At 45.3% G+C, this 27436-nt stretch overlaps 1 protein-coding gene across 4 annotated transcripts in view; it reads left to right on the top strand.

The window, feature by feature from the left end:
- Positions 1 to 6299: 6299 nt before the first annotated feature.
- The window catches only part of LOC119164531 (venom metalloproteinase antarease TserMP_A), a 99720-nt gene continuing 78583 nt past the window's right edge, over positions 6300 to 27436 (top strand). For 2 of the 4 annotated variants that reach the window (XM_075872004.1, XM_075872000.1), the window contains exons 1-7: positions 6302 to 6569; positions 10439 to 10599; positions 12426 to 12518; positions 14046 to 14169; positions 15307 to 15357; positions 15910 to 16040; positions 19520 to 19591. In XM_075872004.1, the coding sequence (XP_075728119.1) occupies positions 6494 to 6569; positions 10439 to 10599; positions 12426 to 12518; positions 14046 to 14169; positions 15307 to 15357; positions 15910 to 16040; positions 19520 to 19591 (708 nt within the window). In that variant the 5' untranslated portion in view covers positions 6302 to 6493. Of the gene's footprint in view, positions 6570 to 10438; positions 10600 to 12425; positions 12519 to 14045; positions 14170 to 15306; positions 15358 to 15909; positions 16041 to 19519; positions 19592 to 27436 lie in introns of all 4 variants that reach the window. The other 2 variants (XM_075872002.1, XM_075872001.1) reach the window with 2 other exon arrangements.

The raw sequence follows: 27436 nt of genomic DNA, 5'->3' as shown, positions 1-27436 counted from the left end.
CCTCGCCAAATGGAACACCGTCGCTGTCATGCATGCCATCGGCAGAGTGAGTGGACTATCACAGCAAGACTTCAACCACAAGGTACGCGTACAAGTTCAGAGAATGGAAAACCTAATCATAGCAAGCACCGCCGCCAAAGAAGACGCCAAGAAGCTGGTAAGCATCCAGAAAATACAGCTTGGAGGAAAATGTTTCCACTGTGAACGGCAACATCAGAACACCGGACGATGTCTCCAGAGGCGTCATCAGTGGCTTGATACCCGGTACGAGCACCGCAGAACTCATGGCTGGAATTCGCGCACCGGCAAGATACACAGTTCTTCATTCCCGAGTGCTAGGTCAATCGACCGCGGCAGTCGTCTTCTTTGAAGGACTGCACGTTCTCTACTACATAATTTTCCAGAGCGTAGACTTCCACTGCAGACCATATCGTAAGTCAGTGCAGTATTGCCGAGCTTGTGGCAATGCGGGTCACCGCCAGGACGTCTGTCCGGAACCTACCCGGATTTCTGCTATAAATGTGGCAAGGCCGGACAAACGCAGGGACATGAATGCGCACCCATCTGCAAGATCTGCGGGGAAGGACACGAAACAGCAAGTAAAGAATGCAAAAGGAGACTGAAGCCAAGTCCACCGCCCTTCAACGTAAGACAACAGCGCCTCAACAGGCTTCAAGAAATAGACAACTGGAACGCCAGCGGAGAAGAGTTCCCTGAGGTTAGCATATCGGCCGCTACCTCTAACAGTAACAATGAGGGCCGCGTCTCCACGCGCAGCAGTTCCAAGTCAAAATTGCTTTCGAGTTCGCGCTCCCACTCTCGCACGCGTTCCGTCTCAGCGCACAGTAGATCCAAATCAATACTGCGTTCCCGTTCGCGCTCCCGCTCTCGCACGCGCTCGCGTTCCGTTAAACGTGCGAGCTACGCTGCCATGGTAAGTGGATCTAATGACCGCAGCAGCTTAACCTCCTCGAAGTCCGACACCTCATCCATACAGGGTATCGAAGATAGACTGAAAAACCAGCAAGAAAAGCTCCAGAATCAGCACAGCCAACTGCAAAGCCAACAAAGTCTCATAAATAAACTGCTTCAGAGTCAAAAACGACAACAAGAGCTCATTTACAAACTACTTGAAAAGTGCACGCATCAGCAAGGACATTCGGACAATGTAGAACAACAATATCAAGAACAAGCAAACTCAAGCACAGAGCCGGCAACGACGCTGACCAAGGCAGGCGTCCAGGCCCTAGTGAACGCAAGGTGCGCGATATTCGAAGAATCTTTCATTAATAACATGCACGCCACGATGAAAAAGATTGTCCAGTCTGCAATAGAAAAAACAGCCTCAATGTTTGAACACAAGATCACTACGCTTAATGCCAAAATTGATGGGATTGTTGCGCAAGTCAACAATGTCATCGCGCACGTGAAGAAAACTTACGTAACCATGGCACAGTTCGACAGCTTGAACAACCCACGCCAAATGACTCGGAAGAAGGCATGAGCGAACAGTCACAATGCCTCTCGCTCAGTCTCGCCGAGTCGCGATGGCAGGCGTGACATCGAATCGATTGAAGATGGCAGTCCCTAACCATAAGTATAAGAACCAGCATTCAACTTTACGCATATGGCAATGGAACTGTCGGTCACACCGCCCTCGACACGCAAGCCTACAAGAATTCATCAAGCTTAACCAACCAGACATCATTGCACTTCAGGAAACCAACACGCAGAACGTACGACTGCAAGGCTACACGACCTGCGCACAAACCCATCGAACTGCCATACTTGTCAAGAAAGCACTTTCAACGCAAAAACACGAAATCGAGGACACTCAAATAGAGCATACCCTAATAGAGATTCTGCCGGAACTAAAGACGCAGCAAAGTCTTTTCATAACCAATATATACAGCCCCCCACGAGACCAACTACCAGACTTCGATCACTTCATACGAGAAATCAGGAAGCGCACAAATGGCCACCAGATCATAATAATGAGAGACTTTAACGCCTCTCACACGGCATGGGGCTATCATATCACCACGAGGAAGGGTTCTAGAGTGCACGATACTGCTCAACATTACAGACTAACCCTGTGGAACGACCCTCTTCAGAAGACGAGAATCGGGAACAGCGTCTCCAGGGATACAAATCCAGATCTTACATTTACGGCGAACGTCACTAGGGCAGAGTGGAGTGTGCTACCGGAAACTTTAGGTAGTGATCATCACATCATCCAACTCTCTGTAGCGCACACTCGTAAACAGACCAAGACTGAAATAGCGCGGTTAACGGAATGGCAATCCTTTAGGAATGACCTCGACGTTGAAACCACCATAATCGACATTGAAGACTGGTTTAAGAATGTACTCAAAATAGCCGAACGCTACACTAAGGACATACAGCTTGACGTCGATACACCCGCCGTCGACGCGCATCTCCTCCACCTTTGGGAGGCTAGAAGAGGACTTCTAAAACGGTGGAAACGGCAAAACCTAAACAGAAATTTACGGAAACGCATTTCTCTTCTCACTGAGCAAGCTCAAGATTATGCGAACCGATTGGCCAGGCAGAACTGGCATGCTTTCTGTGACAAGCTGCAGGAGACTCTGAGCACCAAGAAAACCTGGTATCTGCTACGCACACTTCTAGCCACGCAACCCTCCAAAGCAGCACAGAAGCAGCACCTTCAGAGGCTTATTCGAAACTACGCCGGTACAGAAGAACACCTCCTAGAAGAATTACAAAAGAAGCTCTGTGGCGATGCACCCACTAGGGCTTCAATTTACACCAAAGAATACGCTGGCGCACCAAACACTGAACTCGACCGGCCCTTCAGCCTGGCTGAGCTGCACACAGCCCTAACGAATTTGACAAGAAATACCAGCCCCGGAATAGACAGGATTGTCAACAAGCACTTACGCAACCTACCGCACCAGGCCACCACGGCTCTTCTCCGTTATTGCAACGACTGCTGGGATAAAGGAGAGCTACCTGCGGTATAGAAGCACTCGGAAATCACCATGATCCCTAAGCCTAACAAACCAGTCGGCATCGAGAACCTACGCCCGATTTCTCTCACCTCGTGCGTGGGAAAGCTGTTCGAACACATGGTGCACGACCGCTTAACCCAGTACCTGGAAGATAGTGGACACCTACCGGACACCATGTTTGGCTTCAGGCAGCATCTTTCGACGCACGACGTGCTCTTACTACTCAAAGAAGACCTCCTTGATCACCTCACCCATCTAAGTAAGTACTCCATACTCGGAGTTGACGTCAAGGCGGCCTTCGATAACGTCAGCCACGACGCGATCCTCAACAACCTCGAAGGCGTTGGCTGCGGCATTAGAACCTACACGTATGTCAGAAACTTCCCGACAGACCGTACAGCAACTGTGGGCATATACAACATCCGCAGCAAAAGCTTACAACTACCGAAAAAAGGAACGCCGCAGGGTTACTTTTCAATGTGGCTATAATCAATCTGCCAAAAATGCTTGACAAAATACCTGATTTACGGCACGCAATCTACGCTGATGACATCACGCTCTGGACCAGGGCTTCGAACACCGGGAGACAAGAGACCTGCCTATGAACCGCCGTAGATGCCATCTAACGGTATCTCAGAGACTGCGGTCTCTGCTGTGCCCCCGAGAAATCCGAGCACCTCGTCCTCACAGCGAGAACAAGAGGCAGACCTCCTCTATACGACGAGCCCGACCCTAGCGTAACGCTGAAAGGGACCTTAATTCCAAAAGTCGAGACCCTGCGAGTGCTTGGAGTTCACATCTACAAGGATGGATCGGGAGCTGCCACCATACCGAGACTCCAACGGACACTATCACAACTCGCTCACCTCGTCAAGAGGATCGCGAAACAACGAAACGGACTCAAAGAGCACGACACGCTACGTATAATGCAAGCTCTGTTCACCAGCCGCATTACGTACGGCACGCCGTACCTAAATTTGAAAACCGCTGAAATTGAAAAACTTAATATCATGATAAGAAAGGCCACTAAAGTAGCCCTGGCACTTCCGCCAATGGCCTCTACCACACGTCTCCTAAAGATGGGCGTCCACAACACGTGGCAAGAGCTCATTGAAGCGCATAGGAATAGTCAGCTGGAGAGGCTCAAGCTGACGCCCACGGGGAGGTCGGTGCTCCGGTAACTGAACTACTGCGACACGTTCATCGCCGATGCAGACCGGAAAAAGCGCATCCCGCTGTACATTAGAGAGTCGCTGTTCATCGCACCTATTCCACGCAACATGCATCCTACTTTCCACAAAAGCAGACGCAAGGCTAGAGCTAACGCTATTCGACGAAAGTTCAAGCAAGACCCGGACACCCGCTACACTGACGCAGCCAAGTATCCGCATAAAAACGCGTACGCTGTCAGCGTCGTTGATTCTCAAGGCCGAAAATTAGCGTCAGCCACGCTCTACACACTCAAACATGATGCCGCAGAAGAATCGGCAATCGCTCTAGCAGACGCCGCGGTGATTTTCACCAACTCACAAGCCGCCTGCAGGAATTTTGCTAAGGGCCGTATCTCAGCCAATGCCATCAATATTTTGAAACGGCGAAGCACTCCACTCCCATACACTTGTGTATTATGGGTGCCAGGACACGAAGGTCTGCAGGGAATTGAAGCGGCCCACGCCGCTGCCCGCGAGCACGTCAGCCGGGCTGCCCCCTGCTCACAGGACATTCGACCCGTCGTTGAAGAGACGGAAGTTGTTCAAAACACCTACTCGTCATTACTCCAGCATTACAGGCTGGAGCGACGAGTATACCCTCTACCACACCCAAAACTTACAAAAGAGGAAAGCGTAATACTGAGACGCCTGCAAAGCAGCGCATACACACATGGGCCCTAATGCACCGTCTCTACCCAACGAGATATAGCTCTATTTGTCCGCTTTGCAACGTACTGGACAACCTGGCGCACTTGCTTCTTGCATGCCAGTGTATTGCCAGACGTAATCTGCAACAACACACGACTGATAACGAAGCAGGATGGACGAACGAAGACCTAACCGAAACGTGGGAGGCGATGCTCGCCCTCGAGGACCTGGAAGAGCAACAACAACTCGTCGCCAGGGCCAAGAGGGCAGTAGAAGCCAGAGGGTTCCTGGACTAAGGAGCCCCCCCCCCCCCCCCACCTCAGGGTGACATCGGGTATTGCTCGGAACACTGTTTCAAAATAAACGTTTACTTCTCTCTCTTTATGATATGTTTTTGTGTATTTTAACGATACCTATTCCACGACAGAAATGACGACATTGATACCTTGGTGAAACCGGCATACAACACTTCTGGGTTAAAAGCGGTTATTGAGGAACGAACACAAAAGAGCACTTCTAACAGACTCGGAGCAGGTGCGCAGAATTTCAAAATATACATAATGCTAGAGCAACGCCTCGGAAGGCAGCGTCCCACTTGCTTTCGCTACTTGCCTGACCCGCGGTAGCGAGCTGCCTCTCGGCTGTACCACCCAGCTACTTAGTGAATGTACAACCCACTCCACCCCATTCATCAAACCGAGCCCGGTGACTGCAGAATCGCAAGGTCTGAATATCTCACCTAGCTGTCCAATGCAAGTCGCGCTAAATATTGTTAAATAGTTAATGCTGCCAGAAGTCATTACCTCCAAAGGCCCCCACTGATTCCCGTTGCCTGCTTTTGAGGCCGACATATTGACCGCACAAAAAAGTCGAAAACAGAAGAAGGCATTAAGACACGGGCAAAAATGTTGAACAGTAAGCACTAAATAGGCCAGTTTCAAGTTCTCCTGTTGCTTTTAAAAGATTTCGATTCACAACGAAGTCACTCAGAGGTCACTGTAAGACTACTTGGAATCGTAGCTAGATTATGTCCGTACAAGCCGTACATGACTCAGCATACGGACCGATGTTTCCAGAAGTGCTTCTTTTGTCTCTGCATTACTTGTAAATGTTATGTATGCCCACTTCTGCCCTTTAGAAGACACTGTACCTGAGACGACACTTTATGTTGAATAAATTCAGACTGAAAAAAAAATTATTATCAAAAAGCTACGAACTACTCGAAAGGAATGGACAAATCTATGTTTTTCTAGACACTGGCACACCGCGAGCAATGCCTTCGTGGCTAGCGCGCACGCCTGGTACAAATGTCACCGACTGTAATCACGTGTACGTCTCCAGGAATCGGAGTGTGTAAAAAAGGAAAGAGGTGACTTTTTTCATTTAGAAGCACATGAGGATCAAAAGCTCAAGTTTTCAGAATAGAACAAAAGGCACGTGGTACCACAAGTTGTTGTCATTTCTAAAACACAATGATCGTTACTGTTTTAACCCTATATAGCGGCTAGGACGCTTGTAGGCCTTAGTGAGAGCTGTGCTTCTTTTATGATTATGTATGTCGGGGGCGGGAGCAGCAAATTAGCGTTTCAATTTACCCGTATATAACGAATTAGGCAGTCACAAGACAAAAGAAAGTGCAGTATGGGGATCCCTAGAAAAGAACTAGGTATCACCGGCACCGTTTTGTTCGCTCTGCTCTGGACAACACCTCATGCAGGTAAAATCTTCGATCATTTGCGAAAGCTGATCATCACTAAACATCACTAAACATCACCCTGAACATCACTTGATGCCCGAATTCCCGTGATAATTGCATAGCAAAGCCGATTCTTCATTCCCGGCGCTCCATATTATGTCGTTACATTTGAAAGTTCGTCATCATCATCATCGGCCTGACTACGTGCACTGCAGCACGACGGCCTCTCGCATGTTCTGCCAGTCAACTCAGTCCTGTGCTTGGTGCTGCCATTTTATACCCGCAATAATCACATCTGCTCACCTAACTTTATGTCTCCTTCTAATCCGCCAAATTATGCATTCACATGGTGTGCGCCTAAACATCACTTGATGCCCAAATTGCACGTGATAATTGCATAGAAAGGCCGATTCTTCATTCCTGGCGCTTCAAGATATGTCTTTACATTTGAAAGTTCATCATCATCATCATCATCATCATCATCATCGGCCTGACTATGTCTTCTGCATAACAAAGGCCTCTCGCATGTTTCCCCAGTCAACTTGGTCCTGTGCTTGCTGCTGCCATTTTATACCTCGAAACTTCTTAATTCCATCTGCCCACCTAAATTTCTGTCTCCCCCTAATCCGCTTGCCTTTCCTTGGAATCAAGTCAGTTACACTTAAACACCAGCGGTTATCCTGCCTAGCACTACATGCCCGACCCATTATAATTTCCTCTTCTTGATTTCAACTATGATATCCTTAACTAACGTAACGTATGCGCCTGTTGTAACGTATTCGCCTGTTGTTGAGGGTGACTGGCGTTATACTATAAAGTCATTCTTTTCAAATTCATTATATTTAAAAGTAATATGTGATCCACTATCTAAACAATCGTTTCTTAGCAATCGTTTCTTGGTTCACACCCCAGAGGGGGTGTGAACCACTCGTTTAGGCCATCATCATCATCATCTGCATCCTCATCGTCATCATGATAATCGCCTGCTCTTACGCCCGATGACATTGTACGCTTGTACGACGCACTTACACTATAACATTCCGTGCTGCATTGCGAAACATGTATGCAGAACGCGTGTGTTTGCAAAGAACGAAAGTCACTTTCACTGCATTTCCAAGCCGAAGAAGTTATTTTCGCTGTGATCACAAGTAGACGCGTGGCTGCGTGCTTCGAGACCACAGGAACCAGGATATACCGACTCTCGAGCGTGAATCAAACAGTCAACCTCCTTAGCAGTGCACTTAAAGCGCTTCCGACTCGTTACAACGCTTACTAGTGCTTCGGCGCAACCATTCGGCTTGACAGTCTCCCCGATAACCTAGCGACTGGCTGGTGGAACTTTGCCAGTACGACCGCCACTTTCGTGAACGAGCCAGTCACTGCATTCAGACTTGTTCGTGGACGGTAAACGCAACGGCCAGTCATCACCGGTGCCATGCGCCACCGGCCCTCATTAAAGCGCCTGCTATCGTGGACAACTCCATCACCCACCGGTTCATCAACAACACAAAATGCGAGCTTTGTATCGTACCCGCCCCGTTGTGAAGATCACAAGTTCAACAAACGCGGAATGCTGTGGAGGTATCTTTCGCGTCGTATGGGCACAAGTCAGGTACTTTACACTGGCACTCAGGCACCTGTAGAGATCGGTGTACAGGATTACAGACGTCAGATTTACCACACTTGACGGGAAATACTTGAGGTATTGCAGCCTGGATGTGAGTACGCGCGGTCGGCGCTTAAGTATTCTAGAACGTCACGTCCCTCACTGCACCGGACTCTCAGTCCATGATCCCCTCATCGGCTTGTGTATGTTTCAGCCAGTATCAAACCACAGTAAAATACTTGCTCAGTGCTCGAAACTCATGAAGGCTTGAAATTATGAGCTGCCCGTGAAATACAAGGTGTAGCATCATGCCACTGCCACTGGTCAACTTGTCACAACCCGTTCAAAGAGGCCCGCTCAAACATAATTTCAAGTCGCCGTATGTTGGGCGAAACACACTTCAGCTCGGCGTTGTTCATCTTTCCTTAGCAACCAGCATTCGCCTCGCAATCCCCACTAAAATGACGACTGTCTGCATTGTGGGCACCACCGAGCTTCGAATGCCGTTACTACTCCGGGTAATAATTACTTTTCGGCATACCTGTCTTCGGCCCTCATCTCGCGGGATCCGAAATATACAAGGATGCACTACCATGAGTTTTCATTGCTTTATTTTGATTAATTTGGGTATCACTTCCAAAAACTGTTACCTACTCTCGGCGCGCACCAAGCAGCAACGTTTCAAGAAGTTTCCTAATTGTTTCAGATAGTTCTGCTAAGATTACGAGCGGGACGTCAATAGTTAGGTCCAGTCAAGAAATTACGCGAGCACCAGCGGTAATACCTAAATGCTCTATTACTGATGGTAAAAGACAATGCGTTTTGATGATGGACTGATTACTTGACTGCCGGCAACTGTCCACGCCGCCAGTAGGGTAAAAAATGAGTTGCACACCGAATTTATTGAGTAAAATAACAAGTTCCGCATTTTCCCGTGTCTCTGCAGCTCTCCTCGCAGTCGTAACCACATAGCAATATGTTTGATGCCCTTGTACTGCCAAATTCATTTCAAACTGAGTGACATATAGAAAACAATAACGACTACGTTAGCTTTGTTTTATTTTCGCACATATACTTTACGACTTGAAGTACATATGGCAAACCTTTCAGAGGTTCATGAACGAGATTGTGAGTGGGTTCATTTCAGTTCTGTCTAGCTTGAATGCATTCTTTTTGCCTTAAAAGGTCAAACGGTTATGACCACAAGGCGGAACTAAGCCACTTTAAGAGGTGCGAGTACAATTTAATTGTAAACTACCTCCATGAGCGCGTAGATCACTCGATAGCTTCTTCCACAGTGTACATTTAAAGAGAGCTTTCGCAAACTTTTATTACCGGCAAATCATACTGCAGTAATTCTGTTCAGTGTTAGTTTCAAGAAATTCAAAGCTCTTTCTGAGCGTACTCAGCATGATAGCCTTTGTGATGACCGTTGCGGTTTGGAGTGTTACGCCAGAAACTCGAGGGCACTGCTTGTGGCGTTCTCAGTGAAAAATTGGTGCATGGGCATTCTGGTATTCTGCCAGTAAAGTACCTGTCTGTCCAGCCAACTTTCACTCCTGGTTCCGCCAAGCATGGACCGTGTCGTAAGCGTTAGCAGTTGTAAACGCTCGTTGGGGTTGGTCATATGACCACTGTGACTTCGTTTATTGTTATTCTACGTCACTGAAAGCTCATTCGATGCTGCTGGCAAAATTTGTGAATTAGGAAATCACGCGACAGATGTTCTATAGCGGTAAACTTCTTTGGAAACGTCTGTGACAACAGCTGCATTAAAGTGGACTCCAAAAACATTTCCATATATTATTTGCATATTGTCAAAATTAATTCAATGATCATCCGAGAATTCGGCATCTGAACATCCATATGTGTACCTCATTAGAGCCGCGTTTACAGACACTGTAGGCTATTTGAATTTTGCGCGTTTTTCCACACGTGTTGGCCAGTAAAACACAGCCAATACGTCTCTATGTAAACGCCATGACAAATGTATGTTTCGTTGCGCCATGCCACGCGAAGAGATTGATTCGTGATATCATTGCAACAGTCACTTTCACTGACATCACAGTCTACATTTGTTGCAGTATTCTTTGACGCATTTGTTTTCAGTCAATGGTATAAACTTCTCCTACATCACGTTGAGGTTCATCTTGACCTACAGGTAAAGAAAATGTCTACTTTTACTATAAGTCTAAGTGACGTAGCACAGGTTTTTATAGTACCTATTTGCATTTTCAGAATTGTTTAATGTCACTCACTACTTGTGGTATTATTCTCGTTTCAGAAACACGTGTGTACCCAAGACTGATTGAAGGTAGGGCTGATGACGGCGACTTGTTGCTGAACATCCATACGGGCCTGACTCTTCACCTTCGCAAAAGTTCTATACTCGCAAGAGACTTCGTCCTTACATCAGCCTCTGGCATTGAAACACACAGCATAATTGTAAGTTTCACGGACAGGCGGGCGGGCGGACGGACGGACGGATGGACGGACCGACGAACGTTCCGCCCCACTCATCACACTCATCATCATTCACTCCGTTGATATGCTGTGATTTTTTTGGTAACCAGTCCGCTATACGTACAACTACCTCTTTGCGCAAACAAGGTCCGAGTGTCTGGAAACATTTCAGATACTCTGAGAATATTCTGATAATATTCTGGGTAGCACGTGAATGGTTGACTCTAATGTAATAACATAATCTTTGATGCCACTAAAAGAAAAGTCTGACGTGCTTTACTGCGGAGAAAATTACCTACCACAATGCTTATCTCTATCAATGTCGAGTAATGATCGATGGTTGTGTGAGGTTTAACGTCCAAAAACCACCATATTAGAGGTGCCGTAGTGGAGGGCTCCGGAAAGTTCGACCACCTGGAGTTCTTTAACGTGCGCTAACCTCTGAGCACACGGGTCTACAGCATTTCCGCCTCCATAGAAAGTGCAGCGGCCGCAGGCTGGATTTGATTCCGCTACTTGAGGATCAGCAGCCGAGTACTTTAGCCATTTCATCACCACGGTGAGTCTATAAATGTAGAGTATGTATTGCCTGAACAATAACTTCGCATTTCTTTCAGCACAAGTTCACGCAAACAAAAAGTTTCGTCTAACACCCGCCACCAATCGACTTCCTCAAGTTTACAACCATGTGCCACTATCTACAAAGTGCGCAGCAGCACAACAGATTTCTGATTCTGTAAAAGTACTGTTCAGCTTTGCCGAAGATTAACGCAGAGTATAGGAGTTACTTTCTAGTTCACATTACTAACCTCTTTAAGGTCAGCATTTTTATATTCGCCGCTGCTCGTGAAGCCGAAGACGGATTTTTTTCTTAAGAAGCATGATCTTTCCCAGCAGTAGAATAACCTGCATGCTGCCTTTTCTCGAACAGGTTGATGAAAGATTCTTTCGTGAGGCCTAGTCACATCACAGGCACAAAGCGAACTTGCCGTCTTCGCTGCTATGATACCGTATTTCATATCTCTTGTTGACACTCGCTCTTATGTTTTCCTTCGCATGTTAGCAGTGGCGTACAGATTAGAGATCAAGGCGTCGGCGATAAAATAGGCATTTCATTAGCGCCACTGCAACACGTAGGTAAGCTAAATTATGCGAACTGCGATTGTCCACTCCCCTCCTTTCCGCGGGCCAAAGTACGCGTGACGGATGGGAGCCGCCACCAAGCGCTCATTGCGCCATCTTGCTGATAATACTGAAAACATAACAGCAACCTCCCCCCCCCCCCCCCCCAAATGCCCACCAACAGCGGAAAGAGGTAGATATAAATGGCTTGCCGTTTAAACGTTGAAGGAGGCACGCTTGGTTTCTCAGTTGTTAACGCCTTGCATTCACTACGTGGAGGTCCCACGTGCGATTCCGCGCACCGGAGTCTCTTGGATTCTTTTTTCTTTCCTGCGTATTCATTTATATAGAGAAGTATAAATATATGGTGCATGACATCGACGCCAACGCCGGCGGAGAAATCCAGCTGAGAGTGTCCATATAGTTGCTATTGCAATGAAATGGTATATAGTTTCTTCATTAACTTGAATGGTGAGATGTAGACATCGGATAAACAATGGTCCCGAGTTTCAATCCTCGAACCGAGCAAAGTTCTCGTCACTTGGGTACTTTTGTTCAAAAACCAGGATAGGACCCGCATTTATTCATTTCGAAGACCCTCCTTCCTTTTTCTATAATCCGTAGAACTTATTTTTTTTGTTCTGCCAGAAGTTTACCGCTGTGTGTTTTTACCTGCTTTGTTCCAGCTGAACGGGTCGCAACTCGAGCGCGACTTGTACCACGACACGGAGCAGCGTTCTTCGATTATCGTGAGGCGAAAGGAAAACGGCGTGGAGGTGGTGAGTTGTGGCCAACGAAAATGACGCTAGACTGCATGACCAGATTAAGTCAGTAAATAAACTAAGAGTAAATCAGTAAATAAACTAAGAGAAAACATGGCCACCACCATAGTGAATGAAAGTCAATCCCCAGCAGTTTTCAAAAAGAAGATACACGCTTATCTACTCATGCTTCAAACGTGATATGTCTTTTTTGTGTGTTAATGAAGTGCAACTCATGTAGCTTTGCTGAAACGCACTGCAAATTTTTCACTTCCTCACAACTGTTCACAACTACGTTTTTGTTTTTATAGGATTTCAAAGGGCTTTTATGTGTAAAGAGTGCATTTATAGATGTGTAAATATTTCCTATCTTTTCCACGCTCTACGTCTACACTTTGTATATTTCACTGTATTGAATCTATGTATTTATGCTCTAGACACACATGCTGAGTGTTGTGCATTATTGTGGTCTGGGCGGGGATCGGTGCATTGTCAGGCATTCAGTTGCCTTTTCACCACCCCTTTCCATTCAACCACTGGATAAGTGATGTATGTTTAAAACTATGATGATGAATAAACTTCAAACTTCAAGTACAAAACTTAGAGTGGAGGGAAGCGGGGGGGAGGGGGGCTGACACATAGCTCCGTTTTACCCCATTTGAGTAATTGTTAGCAGAAAATCTTCTGTTTGGCTATGTTCACAGTAGTCCAGTGAAAGGCATGTTTGAATGAAATGCATTTTTCTTTTTGGACGCCAATGAAACGATGAATCTCGTTCAATGTAACCGACAGCGGTTGAAACTACGACGTTGATTTTCTAACTCAAGTATTCTAACTTAAGTATTCTAAGACATAGGGAGTCGCGTAATACTTATTGTCCTACTCATGAGCGAAATGTCACTATTAGGGAGTCTGAGTTTACCACTGAAGTTTATTTCAAATATTCATCACCTAATTTATAGCCTTGGTTCCTTGTTGATTGCAGGTGAATTGACTTTAATGCAAGTACTTCACAAAAACGTTCGAAACAATGTCAAAACTTTTTGTTTGTTGATTCCCAGTAGCGTCCACAAAAGATAATAAATTATCATTTTTTGTGTTCGTAGCTACTTTGACAGTTTTCTTATCCCCTTCTCTGGTCTTCTCAATCATTATCTTGTTTGAACCACATTAACATACATTTGGAGCTATGACAACATATTATAACAGCCACTTCCATTCCTCACCGAAGTAAGGAATGAGTTTCTTAATATATTCTGATCGAGTGGCAGTTTTCGTTCCCCATAGATTGCACAACCAAACCAACGTGTGCCAATTATTTATGGAGTACAATTATAATACCTGATTTTTGTATTATTGAGCTAAGCACCTAATATTTGCCATTCTTATTACTTGTATCAAACTCACGCTCAGGTTTTGCAAACGAAGTCCTAGTCATAAGTTACCAGGCCACGGTTCCATAAAAATATATTGCGTGGTGACGGGGGAACATTTTACCCACTCCTGTGCGATGGAGTCCATGACATCGTTATTTTTGCATTTCAGAGAGGAATCTTGAACGATCAACTCAGGATTACGCCGGCTGTTCTTTCCCAACGTTCCGATGAAGGTCTCATTCCTCATGATGTATTTACAGTCGAAGAAAGATCAAGCACTCCTGCGAATTCATGTAAGTCACAAAAACGTAGCGAATAGATTCATCAGTAAATAAACTAAGAGAAAACATGTCTGCCTTTCAGTGGGAATGCATCGGGAAGAATAAATGCCTGTACAGTTCTTCATCACGAGTTCTCATGAACTGTACCAAAGAACATGTGGCCATGTTACTTTCCTAGAAGCTCATGAGATGAAACTGAAATGCGAACTAGGACGTACACCAACATTTCGTCGTACTCGAATATTTCAACTAGTGGCAATCATTTCACAATATAGATCTTTCAAGCCCACCTGATTAACAACAAAAAAGTACTGAGACTGTACGCATGATTTCGGCCACTCTACATCTAAAGGATTATGAAACGATTCATGCCATAGCGCGATGATTACTCTGGTAGTGACCATTGTTACTTTTTGTAAGTGCCTAAAAATAGATATGGGCGTACATGTCTTTTGCTGATGGTTAAATCACGCGTGTACACTCAGTATAGTGCTATTCAGCAGTGCACTGAGGTGTTTCGTGCCTTGTGTCTGTTTTTTATCTACCTAATATAGATGCCTAAAATGGCCCATAAGTTTTTATGCGTTCGTCTAAGCAACCCTAAAGCGAAAAGCCTCGTGCTTCATCATTTCGGTCGATTTTATTGATTCTGGCCAACACCAGACGTCATGGTTTCTGCCCCTTAGCTGGTTTTCCAGCCGTGGTTAAGAGATCAGCTGATGTTTGACCGTACGCGGTCGTTACACGGTGTCACATTACATAAAGTCACAGTGACGTCACAATTACGGCATAATGACGTCGCATATTCTGGTGACGTATGGCGTCATCGCGTGATTTTTCATCGCTTCGTGCTTCAGCCGTCGACGGTTTTTTTTCGTCTTTGTGGACGCATGGGAGGACTGAACATACTCAAAAATTCTGCTCTACAGGAGAGTAACAGTAAGAATGCAAGCTTTAATGCATTGCTACTCGTTCTTTTCCTTGACGTGTGTCTGCCATTTTGTGATCAAATTCTGACCAGGATCAAACTAAGAGCCATATATTGTAGTTCTCTAGCTTTGCATTGTGTACGTCTTCATGTTTGAACAGAGTAAACAAAACATAACAAATTGTCTCATTCTTTTAACTGCCTTTCTTTTCCTGGTACAGCGGGACTTTCTACGAATGATACGTGCGCAAAGGACCACACGAAAAGTGCTGGCAAGTACATACTGTTGTCGTTTTCGCTGCAAAGATAATATGTTGTGCTTTCAGAGAAAAAAATCGCAACATATCCACGGAGTGAATGATGATGAGTGGAACGAAGCGTCTGTGCGTTGGTCCATATGTCCATCCGCTCATGTGTCTGTCCGTTCATTCACGTGTCCAGACGGACAGACGGATGGACAGACAAAGGCACGAACGGACGCACAAATAGATGGACACAAGGACGGACTGACGGATGCATGAACGGACGGACGGACAAATGGTTGACTTCTTCCACACGAGGCGCTTGGATTCTGTTGTTCTTCTTGCTTTAAATATTGGCGCACCATGACCTACATGTGGTATCTCTATAAATACGAACAGTATCAAGCTGGCAAAACCACTCCTTTTCCGGCTTAATATAATGCACAACCTATTACTTACAAATTTTAATTTACTTGAAATTCAGAAACCTTGGGCGTTGTTCTATGTAGCATTTCTAAGATAAATTACTTGTGATGCTGGGGCCAAGCAGTAATATATTGTAAGTTTTCTTTTATTTTTCAGTGAAAACAAGTATAAGTAACTGTACCAGTGAGTTTGTTGTCGAAATGTGCGTGGTAGCAGGGCCCACATATTGGAGCGTGTTCAATAAAACTGAGGATCTCGTCACCTATGTAGCGACGGGAATGAATGCGGTAAGCTGCGAGATATTCATTTCGAACATTTTCTTCAGCACAATTTTGTTATTTTTACCTGTACTTGTAGCCTAGTGACTAAAGTATACGGTGGTCGACCTTGAGCACGACCTCCTGAATATCTGGTTCCAGTAATTGTAGTTTCATTTCAGTGCGGGATGAGCGCGAAGGCACTCGCGTACTTATATTTAGCGGAACATCAAGGAGCTTGCTGGTGGTGAAAAATTAATAAACTTCTGCGTTATCGCAAAGTTGCCGACGTGCTTTATTTACATATCTCGGTCCATCTTCATCAGTTTTTCAAAGAGGATGTTGCCTTAACCAAGTGTTTTATCTCAGGACAACCCTTGCAAAACTAATCCCAGTTAGTCTTTCAAAAGAGTTATATTCACTATTCCAGATCGGCAAAAAGAGCTTCCTTTATTTCGGTTCTCCGAGAAGATGTCTTTTTCTTTTATTGCGTAGGTATTACAGCTACTGTCCTTCAATTATGTTGAAGTTGCCTGTGTTTGCAGATTCAAACCTCAAGATACAAGAGCCTCAAGGTAAAAGGTCATGTGAGCGTAAAAAACCCTCCACCCTGTTGCTTGTCAATAATCAAGCCAAAGGATTTAACCTCGCCTAGTCACGCATTTGCTGAGCATCAGCAGCCACCAAGCCACTGCTCTCAGACGGAGATAGTCCGCACAGCTACCGCGCCGTTAGCCTGACTTGGTGCGAGCCTAGTACGAGCAATGAAAGGTCCTCGCTTCAACCAGGGTGCCATTCAGTTTTGTTCTGGTGTTGTAACGTTCTGGTGCGGTAGCTTCGACTCTTTTGCATGGTCGGTGACAGGCCGTAGTTTGACTTAACCCTGTGTACGCTAAGGAGAGGCTTAGCATCATGCAAGAAGAGCACGTTAAACATTTGAAATCGACCACTTTGGCTGCTTCTTAGCGTTAGTCGGTTGGCATGACTATTTCCTTTCTTATTTACATTGAGATCTTATTTCAATACATGTTCTTCGATCGTGGAAGTCATGGTCATTGAATTTAATCAGTGACTCTTACCTTCGCTAACATGCTTAAATCAATCATATCATTATTTACCTGCAGAGGTCCACATGGCTATAACATCCTGCCAATTCTGCTCATATGCTTCTCAGGGAAATTTTCTCAATAAAAAAGAAGAAAGCAATTTCCATTTGCTCCTTCAACCTGCTCCGTTCATGGCAGGATTTTCGGATCTGTCAGCCAATTTTTGTTCTACAGGCGCAAGGCACAATTGCCTTAGAGCTTACGATCTGCCCAATAGGTCGTCAACCAGTCAAGGCTGTGAACTCGCATTTCAACAGGCGCTAAGGAAAGGAATGGAGGGGATTAAAATTACGGACAACGTACCTTTACGCATTCCTGGAACACTGCAATGAACTTATCTAAATGTCTCAATTCATACATCTCCATAGTTAATAAGCTAATAAAAATTATTATTCAGTACAGCCATATAGTCAGTCATTGTGAATTGTTTTCAAGTTATGAGTACTATGCTCACAAGCTTATTTATAAAAACGTCTATTATGAAAGTAGTTGCCTCGAGAGTTCTATGATAGTAAAGCAGCGAGAACGTTTTTCAGCGTACGCACTGTTCTTAGGTTGTCTATTAGGTGCAACTACGTACTAACCTTTAAAATTTGCCTATGTAGAACCTTTCCATTTGAAATAACGTCGATTTGCCTTTTTCTTTCTCTGTATTATCCTAGAGTGAACGAAAGAAAGAATCAGCAAGGGACATAACTTGCCCTTCTATTATCATTTAAGATGAAATTTGGCTGTGATCTCTCAAGTTAGCTTTTTTGAGAACATACACTAACACTGATCAGTGTGTTGTGGCGAGCAGTATGGTATGCTAGCCATCACATTTGAAAACAAAACACATTGTGACTATGTGGTGATGTCTGCAGTCATGCACTTACGAAATGAAAGAATGGTGTGCTTCTATGTACTTAGGGGGGACGGGGGTGACGCCTCAGCTTGTGATACGTCATACTGGCAAACAACAAAGTGTTTGTTACAAATAAACGTACTAATGAATATTTCTTTCAAGACAACTTTAACAACAAAGAACACAATTGAGTAAGCACTAATACAGATAAGCGTGTGAAACAATTTGTTCAATTATGTTGGTAAGCATTTATTCCAGTTTTTTTGTTCAGCTTCCACCCTACTGTACTTTCAGAATTTTTATCCAAGCTCAAACAAAAAGTCAAGTCTATAGCCCTAGGTGCCAGGTTTATATTTCTTCTGCTAGCTTAAACACAAAAGCATTGCTGCACAAAACATCAACAGCTAGTTGTCGAAATAAGCGAGAGTGGGATTATAAATTAAGACTTCTGCGACCTATTAAGCTTTCGCAGAACTCACTTGTGGCATTCTATGCCCATGTGCTGATTCACCGTCGCCATGCTAATTGCTAGCACGCTAGTTAACTCGACTGGTAAGACGGCTCCCAGGAAAGGCGTTGATCCCGGGTTTTTATTTCCCGAACCAGTGGGAATTTTTTTTTCAACTGAGAAGTTTTCTATCCCGAGGAACCCGTATGAAACTTCTCTTCGTGCTAAATATTGGTAGTTGTCAATTTCCCGACCAACATGTCGGTCAAATCGGCCGACAAATAAGCAAAAAACATAATTACGATGGCTTCGCTTCCCACGCTGGTTTTCTTTCTCCGCTAGATATGTTATAAGCATGAAATCAGACTATATTTATGTAGACAAACGAATGAATGGATTGTGCGATTTCGCCTAAGGTCAGTTCTCTCGTGCTCCAGCAATTTGGCATGAAAGACGCGTACCTGCGCTCATGGGCAACGTTGGTGCAACGTTGCTCATGTGCACATTTTCATGCCTTTTAAAAAAACAGGACATGGTGGAGCTTCTCGATAATGGTTTCTGCTTAATAGTGACGGGAAACTAAGACATAATATTAGGCTGGTAGTAGCTAGCGCAATCACTTTCTTGGCAATGGGACGAAAGGCGTGACATATTAGGCCACCAGTCGCCCGTGAGTTATTTAGTATGAGGGCGTGGCAACTCAACAAGTCAAGGTGAGAACACAGGCACGTTTCGGGAGGCCTACGGGTTGGTCAGTGGCCTTGCGATCACTTGGTCAGTAACTGCATTTTCAGGCTCACCATGAAACCTGATGATACGAACTTTCATCGACCTCTTGCCTGCCGAAAGTTATCGTTATGTTTTTGCAATCCCTCTCGGTATTCTGGGACGCTGTCGTTATGAGCTCATGAACATGCTACTATTGCTGCTTATGTAGCCATACAAATTGTAAGTGGATTCAAACTTTTTATTCAGGTTATAGCAATAGTGGGTGCGACTTTCTTCTTTTTCCTATAGCAAGCAAGTTCATGTACAAATCAAGATTTGTACATGAACGCCCTGCAGGTTGCCAATGACTCTTACTATCGAGGCTTTTTCTCTGCACCTACAGGCTAACTTCTGGTTCACTGACATGGAGAAACCGGCGGTCAAGTTGCAGCTTAATCGAATTATCCAATATGAGGTGAGCTTTTTGGAAGTGGCGCATATATGCTTGTGTCATTCTAGTGCGATGGCCTGATATGCTTAAAATACGCTCTTTCATGTGAAGAAACAAAGTAACGTATTCGTCTCAGTACACATTTCATATACTCCTTGTGTTACTCCGGTATTCGTCGGCTACTAGGTGGTACTTGAAAAAAAAATTCACTCCCCTTCACGGGAGGGATCTACATGTCAAAGTAGTGTGACAGCTCGTGCAATTACGCAAAACGATTTTGGTGGTTCCTCCCATTCACATCGGATAACAGAGTTTCCGCTCAAAGGAACCGGCAATTTTCTTTTTTAAAATGTCCATTTTGTTTAGCGCTACGAAATGTTTACCGGTCAGTGAGTGTTATCACGGGATGGCAAAGTGAAAAACACCAAGAAACTTTTGTTATGAGAATTTTTTATCTGCAATGAATATGAAGTTGTATGCAGATGTGACAACGCATGATTACGCGCTGCAAACGGTGAGCGCAAGAGCGGCTCGTCTTTGAGTACGGTGGTTTACTGCAAATACCCGCACTCTATGCGCATTCGCCGCGGCTCGACTTAGTCCACCGGCTGCCACAAAGGCAGCGTCACTTGTTACAGTACAAGCTCTTTTACGCCCTAAGCAGCACTGAATTAAGTGGGGTTTCATAATAATATACATACTCAAACTTGGAGGACTGAAGCGCATGACAGCATTAGATTAAGCGACTACACGCAGAAAAGTGATAGACACCACCGCTATAAGGATCTTTTCCTAGACTGCCCAACAATACGGCTTTGATTGCTTTCAAGCACAATTTAAATATAGAAATCCTAGTCGCAACGCGAAGAGAATGCTCGAAGCTGTCGCTATATTTCACGGTCTTCTCATTTCTACTGGGATCTAATCACGTGCTCTGGCCAGTTGTCAGCCTCTTTAACACTCGCATTCCTCCTCTTCTCAAGCTTACTGCCTGAGCAGGCCTCATTTCACCATGGGCTTAAATCTCCCCCTCCCTAGGCTCCAACGTCACTCGCCACTGCACCCCATATCTCCTGCGCTCCGCTCTCTCCCTCCGCTGTCTTAGCTCTCCGTCACCCCTGCTGTACTTGGCTGTGGGGCTTACCAATAGAGTTTCTTAAGACTTACTACGAAGGACTCTGGCGCTGCGTTCGTTCAGCCATCATGGAAATGACGGGTAGTACGCAAATTTTCCTGTAGTCTTCATTCTTACGGTTTCAAACGCGCTTGTGGCTTTGTTTATTGCTCTGTTTTGCTTTTGTTTCGAATAAAAGAACGAACCACTTTGAACTTCGTCAGCCGCTTTGAATCGGTGAGCCTAAAAGGTTAAGGCGGTGAAGTGCAACGACTCAACATTTGCGGGACCTCGTCTTGCGACAAAGCGCATTCAGGCCCCGCAGAGCCATACGGAGCTGAATTAATGAAGGTTAGACAAGCCCGTATACTACCCATCATTCCCAAGTTGGCTGAAACGTGGTGCGCTGCAGCTGCCATAGACACTAGCGCCGGAGTTTCCTCTGGTGTATATATTTTGCGGCTGCGGCGGCTGCATTTTCGATGGAGGCGAAAATGTTTCAGGCTCGTGAACTTACATTTAAGGTGCACGTTAAAGAACCCCAGGTGGTCGAAATTTTCGAAGCCCTCCGCAAAGGCGCCTCTCATGATGATATCGGGCTTTTATTAAGAAGCTGAATCCCAGATATTACTATGCTTTATTATTTAGTGTATTTAGAAAACACTCTAAGAGCTTAGTTGATTCCTGTGGTCAGGAACTTACTTCATCCGAGTTTCTTGGGTGCCGCGTGGTGTTACTTCAAAGCTAGATTGGCTCCGCTGTTCAAAAATCACAATTATGTGGTACGTCACACTATGACGTAATCACGACGCCACGTAGTGTCACCTCGCGTTATAAAGTCATCATGTGACATCGTGGCTCGGTCAAAGATGTGGCGATCCCGGAGTCCCCGCAAAACAACGCGAGGTGGAAGAAGCTTTCAATGCCTCCGATCTTGCAGCCCGTGCCAAATCACACTAGGTGCTGGTAGCCTTCGAGAACCTTCACTAAAGCTGACTTCCAGGTAGCTGTTTTTCTAACCCATTCTGTGAACAACCAAGCTAAGTGGTATACAAAGTATACAGAATATCCAAGAATAAGAACATATTATATCGCCTTATGACATATTTTTGCACTGGTAGAATAATTCTTGCTATATAACTGGTCCCTCATGCTATTGCTAGTGATCACTTCTGCTGTATCTTAATCTTTAAGGTTTATTATTGTTGATATATTTGCGCTTTTGTTACTATAGTGAACTTTCTTGTTAAATTAAGTATATACATTGTAGTACACTTCTTATTTTGTATTTTTATCATTATTTGCACAAGTAAGCTTTATAAGATCTCTATGTTGCATTGTAGCGTTACGTTAATGATGTTCTTAAGTGTGTATTTATGTATTTTTTCTTGATGCTGCTAGAACTCGCTACCGCACTGTAGGCTGTGAATTTTCGTTAGTCTTTTTCTCTCCACTAGGTTGCCATGAGGTGTGCTGTCGGTGTGTAATAAATAAATAAATAAATAAATAAATAAATAAATAAATAAATAAATAAATAAGACGTGTGGGACGCAGCTATACAGGCAAATGATGTACCAGTCTTGTCATTGGTGTCGTTTAAGGCTCCACGAAACGAGCAGTTATCACTAAACCTAAAATGTTTTCTGGCAGATAGTCCAACTGTAGGGATGCACGAAAATTGAATTGCTTGCAGAATGTGTTCATGCTGCTAGAAAGGATGTTATTCTTTTAAAAATGGCCGATGCGACACATTATATTGTGCGTGGTACACAAAAATACATAGTGCGGAGCTGAGTGGCCAAAAAGATCATGAAGGAACGATAGATGGGCAACGTTACAATGAGCTGCAAGAGATTGGACAAAAAGCCAGTTTCAATGTGTTACGCAGGCAGTTCTATTCTAACTTGAAAGAATAAAACGGGTTGCGTATTGTTAACTAATTACACTGCATTAATTGTGTTTTTGCTATGAAAATCATAGACCGATTGGGCTTTTTTATATTTCAGATACGCAAAAGCCTTGCATAGCTTGTTAATAATCGAGTTGGAAATGAGCATAGTTGTTCAAATGCTTTTGATATTTCATCAGATTTTTACACGCAAATTTTTATTATTTTTAGATATGTTGAAAACCTGGGACTAACAAATGAGAGTTTGCTTAAAATCAGTTATTTGAACAAAAAACAGCCTTATAAAGGTTAGTATAAAAGTATTAGTTTAAAAAAATTTTCATGAAGCAACACGCGTACTGAAGTTCATTGCACGGGGCCCGATCTTAACGTTCGTCGAACTCCCACACTCTGTCTCACGCTCAAATACGCACAAACACGCAGTTCAATGAACGCGCACTCCTTGCCCAGACATGATCACAGTGCCAGGCACGTCTCAAGCCCCTGTCTACTCATATTTGCGCACAAGATAGATGGCTTTACTTACTTTCGAAGAAAATAGCCAACACACATAAAGAAAGTGTGAAGTTGAAATATGACAATTATAAAGCATGTTTGCACTTAAGTACGTGCTTTAGAAAGGTGCTTACCGCTACTGAAAGGTACGCTTTATTACGGGCAGCCAAGTCGGTTTGATAGCATTTACAGCACTACACGCATGAAGAAGACAGAAATGCCTTTCACCTGCTTGATGGGCAACCCCTACGTATAGATCTCTAAGATTTCCTTCTTGCTACTTTAGAGCGACTCACTTGTCTGCATGACGACGCTGTCTACGTCTCAATTTCTGACCTCCTAAGTGAGCATGTACTGATCGAAATGCCGAGACATACAATCGGGACATGCGTCGATAAAGCCTCAAGATATGGTACCTGCTAACCTTACTTATAACCTAATTCATCTTCGGGCCTTACTTTGTATATCAGTCAATATAATGTTACCTTGTTCATTGTTCCGCCAATGTGCTGAAAGGGTGGCATGTCTCAATATAGTTGCTGTATCTCGTCATCCTCACCTCGTGCGCAGAGGTGTACTGGTGGTGCCATCGGCCACTATAACGTCTCCGGTACATCATGTATGCGCGAGCTTGAAATAAATCGATATCTTGACCTAAAATGTGTAATTATACCAACAGTTTTATAATATCAATAATATTTATTATTATTATTATTATTATTATTATTATTATTATTATTATTATTATTATTATTATTATTATTATTATTATTATTATTATTATTATTATTATTATTATTATTATTATTATTATTATTATTATTATTATTATTATTATTATTATTATATGAAGGAATGATGACAACAAAAGGGAATAGCAAGCATCATCGCAGAGTATGGCACCACGAGATCGGCGCTCGAGCTCCTCCGTCTTCCTCGTCCTGTCGCTATCTCCAATCTCCCACCTGCCCGTCTGGTTCGCCCAATAAACCTCTTTACATTTGGTGGATCGTGCTGGGTAACCACATCGCCTACAACCTGGAACTCCGATCTCGTACCCTGCCGTCGACCATGCAAGTTGACGCTGCCCAACAAACAATACCTCTCGTGGCCGCTACTTGCCCCGGCCCGGTTCATCAGCGAGACCCCCCGATCTTTGCCGGCACCGAAGACCAGGACGTCGAGGACTGGCTGTCGTCATACGAGAAAGTCAGTGGACCCAACAGGTGGGATGACGCTGCTAAGTTAGGCACTGTCAATTTTTATCTCACTGACGTGGCCAAGCTGGGGTATACGAACCACGAAACCGAGTTCGCAAATTGGTCCGCCTTCAAGGAGGCAATACGTGCCGTTTTTGGTCGTCCTGCCTTACGGAAGCTACGCGCCGAACAATGTCTGCGCACAAGGGCACAGGAGCCAGGTGAAACTTTCACATCATATATAGAAGATGTGATTGATCTCTGCCGGCGCGTCGATGCTTCCATGAGCGAGAGTGCGAAGATACAGCACATTATGAAGGGCGTCGACGATGACGTTTTCCAGATGCTTCTCGCGAAGTCTCCAAGCACTGTGGCAGAAGTAGTGACTTTGTGCCAAAGCTATGATGAATTGCGGAGGCAACGAGCTCAGATGCGACGCTCATTCCAGGCAATCCAACCAGTGACCGCACTGGACGCTATGACTGACCAGACAAACCTTCTCGCACAAATGAAAGACTTCGTGCGAGAGGAAGTGGCTCGGCAGCTTTCTCTGCTGCCTTTTGCTCAACGCCAGGAGCTCTCGCACCAACAGCCACTGCGACACCCACCACCATTGGCTCCCATGCTCCGACATGTGGTCCAGGAGCAGATTTCCGAGGCTATGCCGGTGCCCTTGCAGCAGCCCCCCGTCACCGCGCCTTTTACTTACGCTGAGGCACTAAAGCGGCAGCAGCGACACCACCCCCCGTCGTTCCAGGGACTGCCGTATACCTCAGCCCCGACTCAGCCGTCCACCGCCTGGGTTCCTCCCATTGCCACCACAGCCTCGACTCACCCGTCTGCCGCATGAACTGGTCCCCTCGTCGCCAATACTTGGAGAACGCGCGATAACCGGCCCATCTGTTTTGCGTGCGGCGGCCCTGGCCATATCGCCCGTTACTGCCGTCGTCGCGTGCCGGGATACACAGACGGCCGGACAAAGAACAGCTTCATGGACCTTTCTCCATCCCGTCTGGAAAACTCTGACCCTCAGTCAAGCTCGTCTTCACGGGAATGTCCACGTACTATGTCTGGTCGCTCACCTTCACCCCGTCGTCGCTCTCTGTCACCCATGCGTCGTCGGCCAGCTCCTGAACACGAGGGAAACTAACCGCCGCAATTCAGGAGGCAAGAACTGCGCTGTCGAAATGCTCAAGTCCTCGGACATTGCCGTCGAATATTGTCGAAGTTTTTGTAGAAGGTACTCGAGCATATGCTCTAGTGGATACTGGTGCAGCCGTTTCCGTGATAGACGCTAAACTTTGCCGCAAGCTCCGAAAAGTGACGACGCCTCTTAATATGATGTCCTTGCAAACAGCGAATGGGGACCCGGTTCAGCCTGTAGCCGCCTGTACTGTCCGACTGATGATCGCGAAGGACCACTACACTGTTGAGTTTATTGTCCTGTCGTCCTGCTCACACGACATTATACTTGGATGGGATTTTTTATCGCGTAACCATGCCGTTATTGATTGTGCAAGATCAGAGCTTGAACTTTTCCCGTTTTACGACCAACCAACCAGCCGCATTCAGCCCGCCATACACAAACTCGTCGTCAAAGAAGGCACTGAAATTCCTCCGACAGCAGCTGTGTTGCTCCCCGTGTTCTGTGACGGCATTAGGAACGAAGCTGCATTCTTTGAGCCATCAAGCCTCTTCCTTAGTCGAAGATCACTTCTTCTGCCTTATTCAACCCTCTCTATTTCTGAAGGAAACAGTGCTCTATGCCTCATCAATCCCCTCCCGTATCCCGTTGAACTGTTTCAAGGTGAATCTCTTGGACACGTGCATGCCATTGATAAAGAACAAATTTTTACCATGCCGCCAGATTGTTCCGGTGACTACGACGCCATCAATGCCCTCAACCCTTCCAATATACCACCTTGTGAGCTTTTCAATTCATCGATTGCCGACGGACTATCGCCATCTGAACGCTCTGAGCTCCTTCAGCTGCTCTACCAGTTTCGTGAATCCTTTGACGTTGCTCAACCTACCCTTGGCTGAACTCCCAGTTTTTCCCACCGCATCGACACAGGTTCAACGCGCCAGTAAGACAGCGACCATACCGTGTTTCCGCCACGAAACGACAGGTCATCACCGAACACGTTGACGATATGCTCAAGCGCGACGTTATCCGACCTTCTTAAAGTCCATGGGCATCACCTGTCGTTCTTGTTAAGAAGAAGGATGGTACAATTCCCTTCTGCGTTGATTACAGGCGCCTAAATAAGATCACTCGCAAAGACGTGTACCCTTTGCCCAGGATTGATGACGCCCTTGATTGCTTACAAGGTGCCGAGTTTTTTTCGTCGTTAGATTTGCGTTCGGGGTATTGGCAGGTGCCCTTAGCAGATGGTGATCGTCCAAAAACAGCATTCGTGACACCGGACGGGCTATATGAGTTCAATGTCATGCCCTTCGGCCTCTGCAATGCGCCGGCCACATTCGAGCGCATGATGGACTCGGTTCTGCGGGGTTTGAAATGGAACTTATGCCTCTGCTACCTCGAAGATATCGTCGTCTTTGCACCCGATTTCGCAACACACCTTGTACGCCGGAAACAAGTCCTCACGTGTCTCAAGAATGCGCATCTCCAACTGAATCTCAAGAAATGCCACTTCGCTGCTCGGACGCTCACCATTCTCGGTCAAGTCGTATCAAAGGATGGTGTTCTTCCCGACCCGGCTTAACTACGCGCTGTTGCTGAATTCCCCAAACTAACGACTGTAAAACAGTTACGCAGCTTCGTAGGATTGTGCTCCTACTTTCGTCGGTTTGTGCGCAACTTTGCCTCCATAATTGCCCCTTTGACCCAACTTTTAAGCAGTGCCAACGACATCTCATCATGGTCTCCCGAATGTGATCACGCATTTACCACTCTTCGCCGTCTCCTGACATCACCGCCTATATTGCGCCACTATGATCCCACGGCTGCAACTGAAATCCACACAGACGCCAGCGGTGTCGGTCTCGGTGCAGTTCTCGCTCAACGCAAGCCTGGATCCCCTGAGTATGTCGTCGCCTACGCCAGCAGAATGCTCAACAAGGCTGAGGTAAACTACAGTGTTACCGAAAAAGAGTGCTTAGCCATACTTTGGGCAATTGTGAAATTT

The sequence above is a fragment of the Rhipicephalus microplus genome, chromosome 8, assembly GCF_043290135.1.
Source record: "Rhipicephalus microplus isolate Deutch F79 chromosome 8, USDA_Rmic, whole genome shotgun sequence".
In the NCBI taxonomy this organism is placed as follows: domain Eukaryota; kingdom Metazoa; phylum Arthropoda; class Arachnida; order Ixodida; family Ixodidae; genus Rhipicephalus; species Rhipicephalus microplus.
Note: the sequence above shows the minus strand (reverse complement) of the source record. Positions and strands in the feature narration are given on the sequence as shown.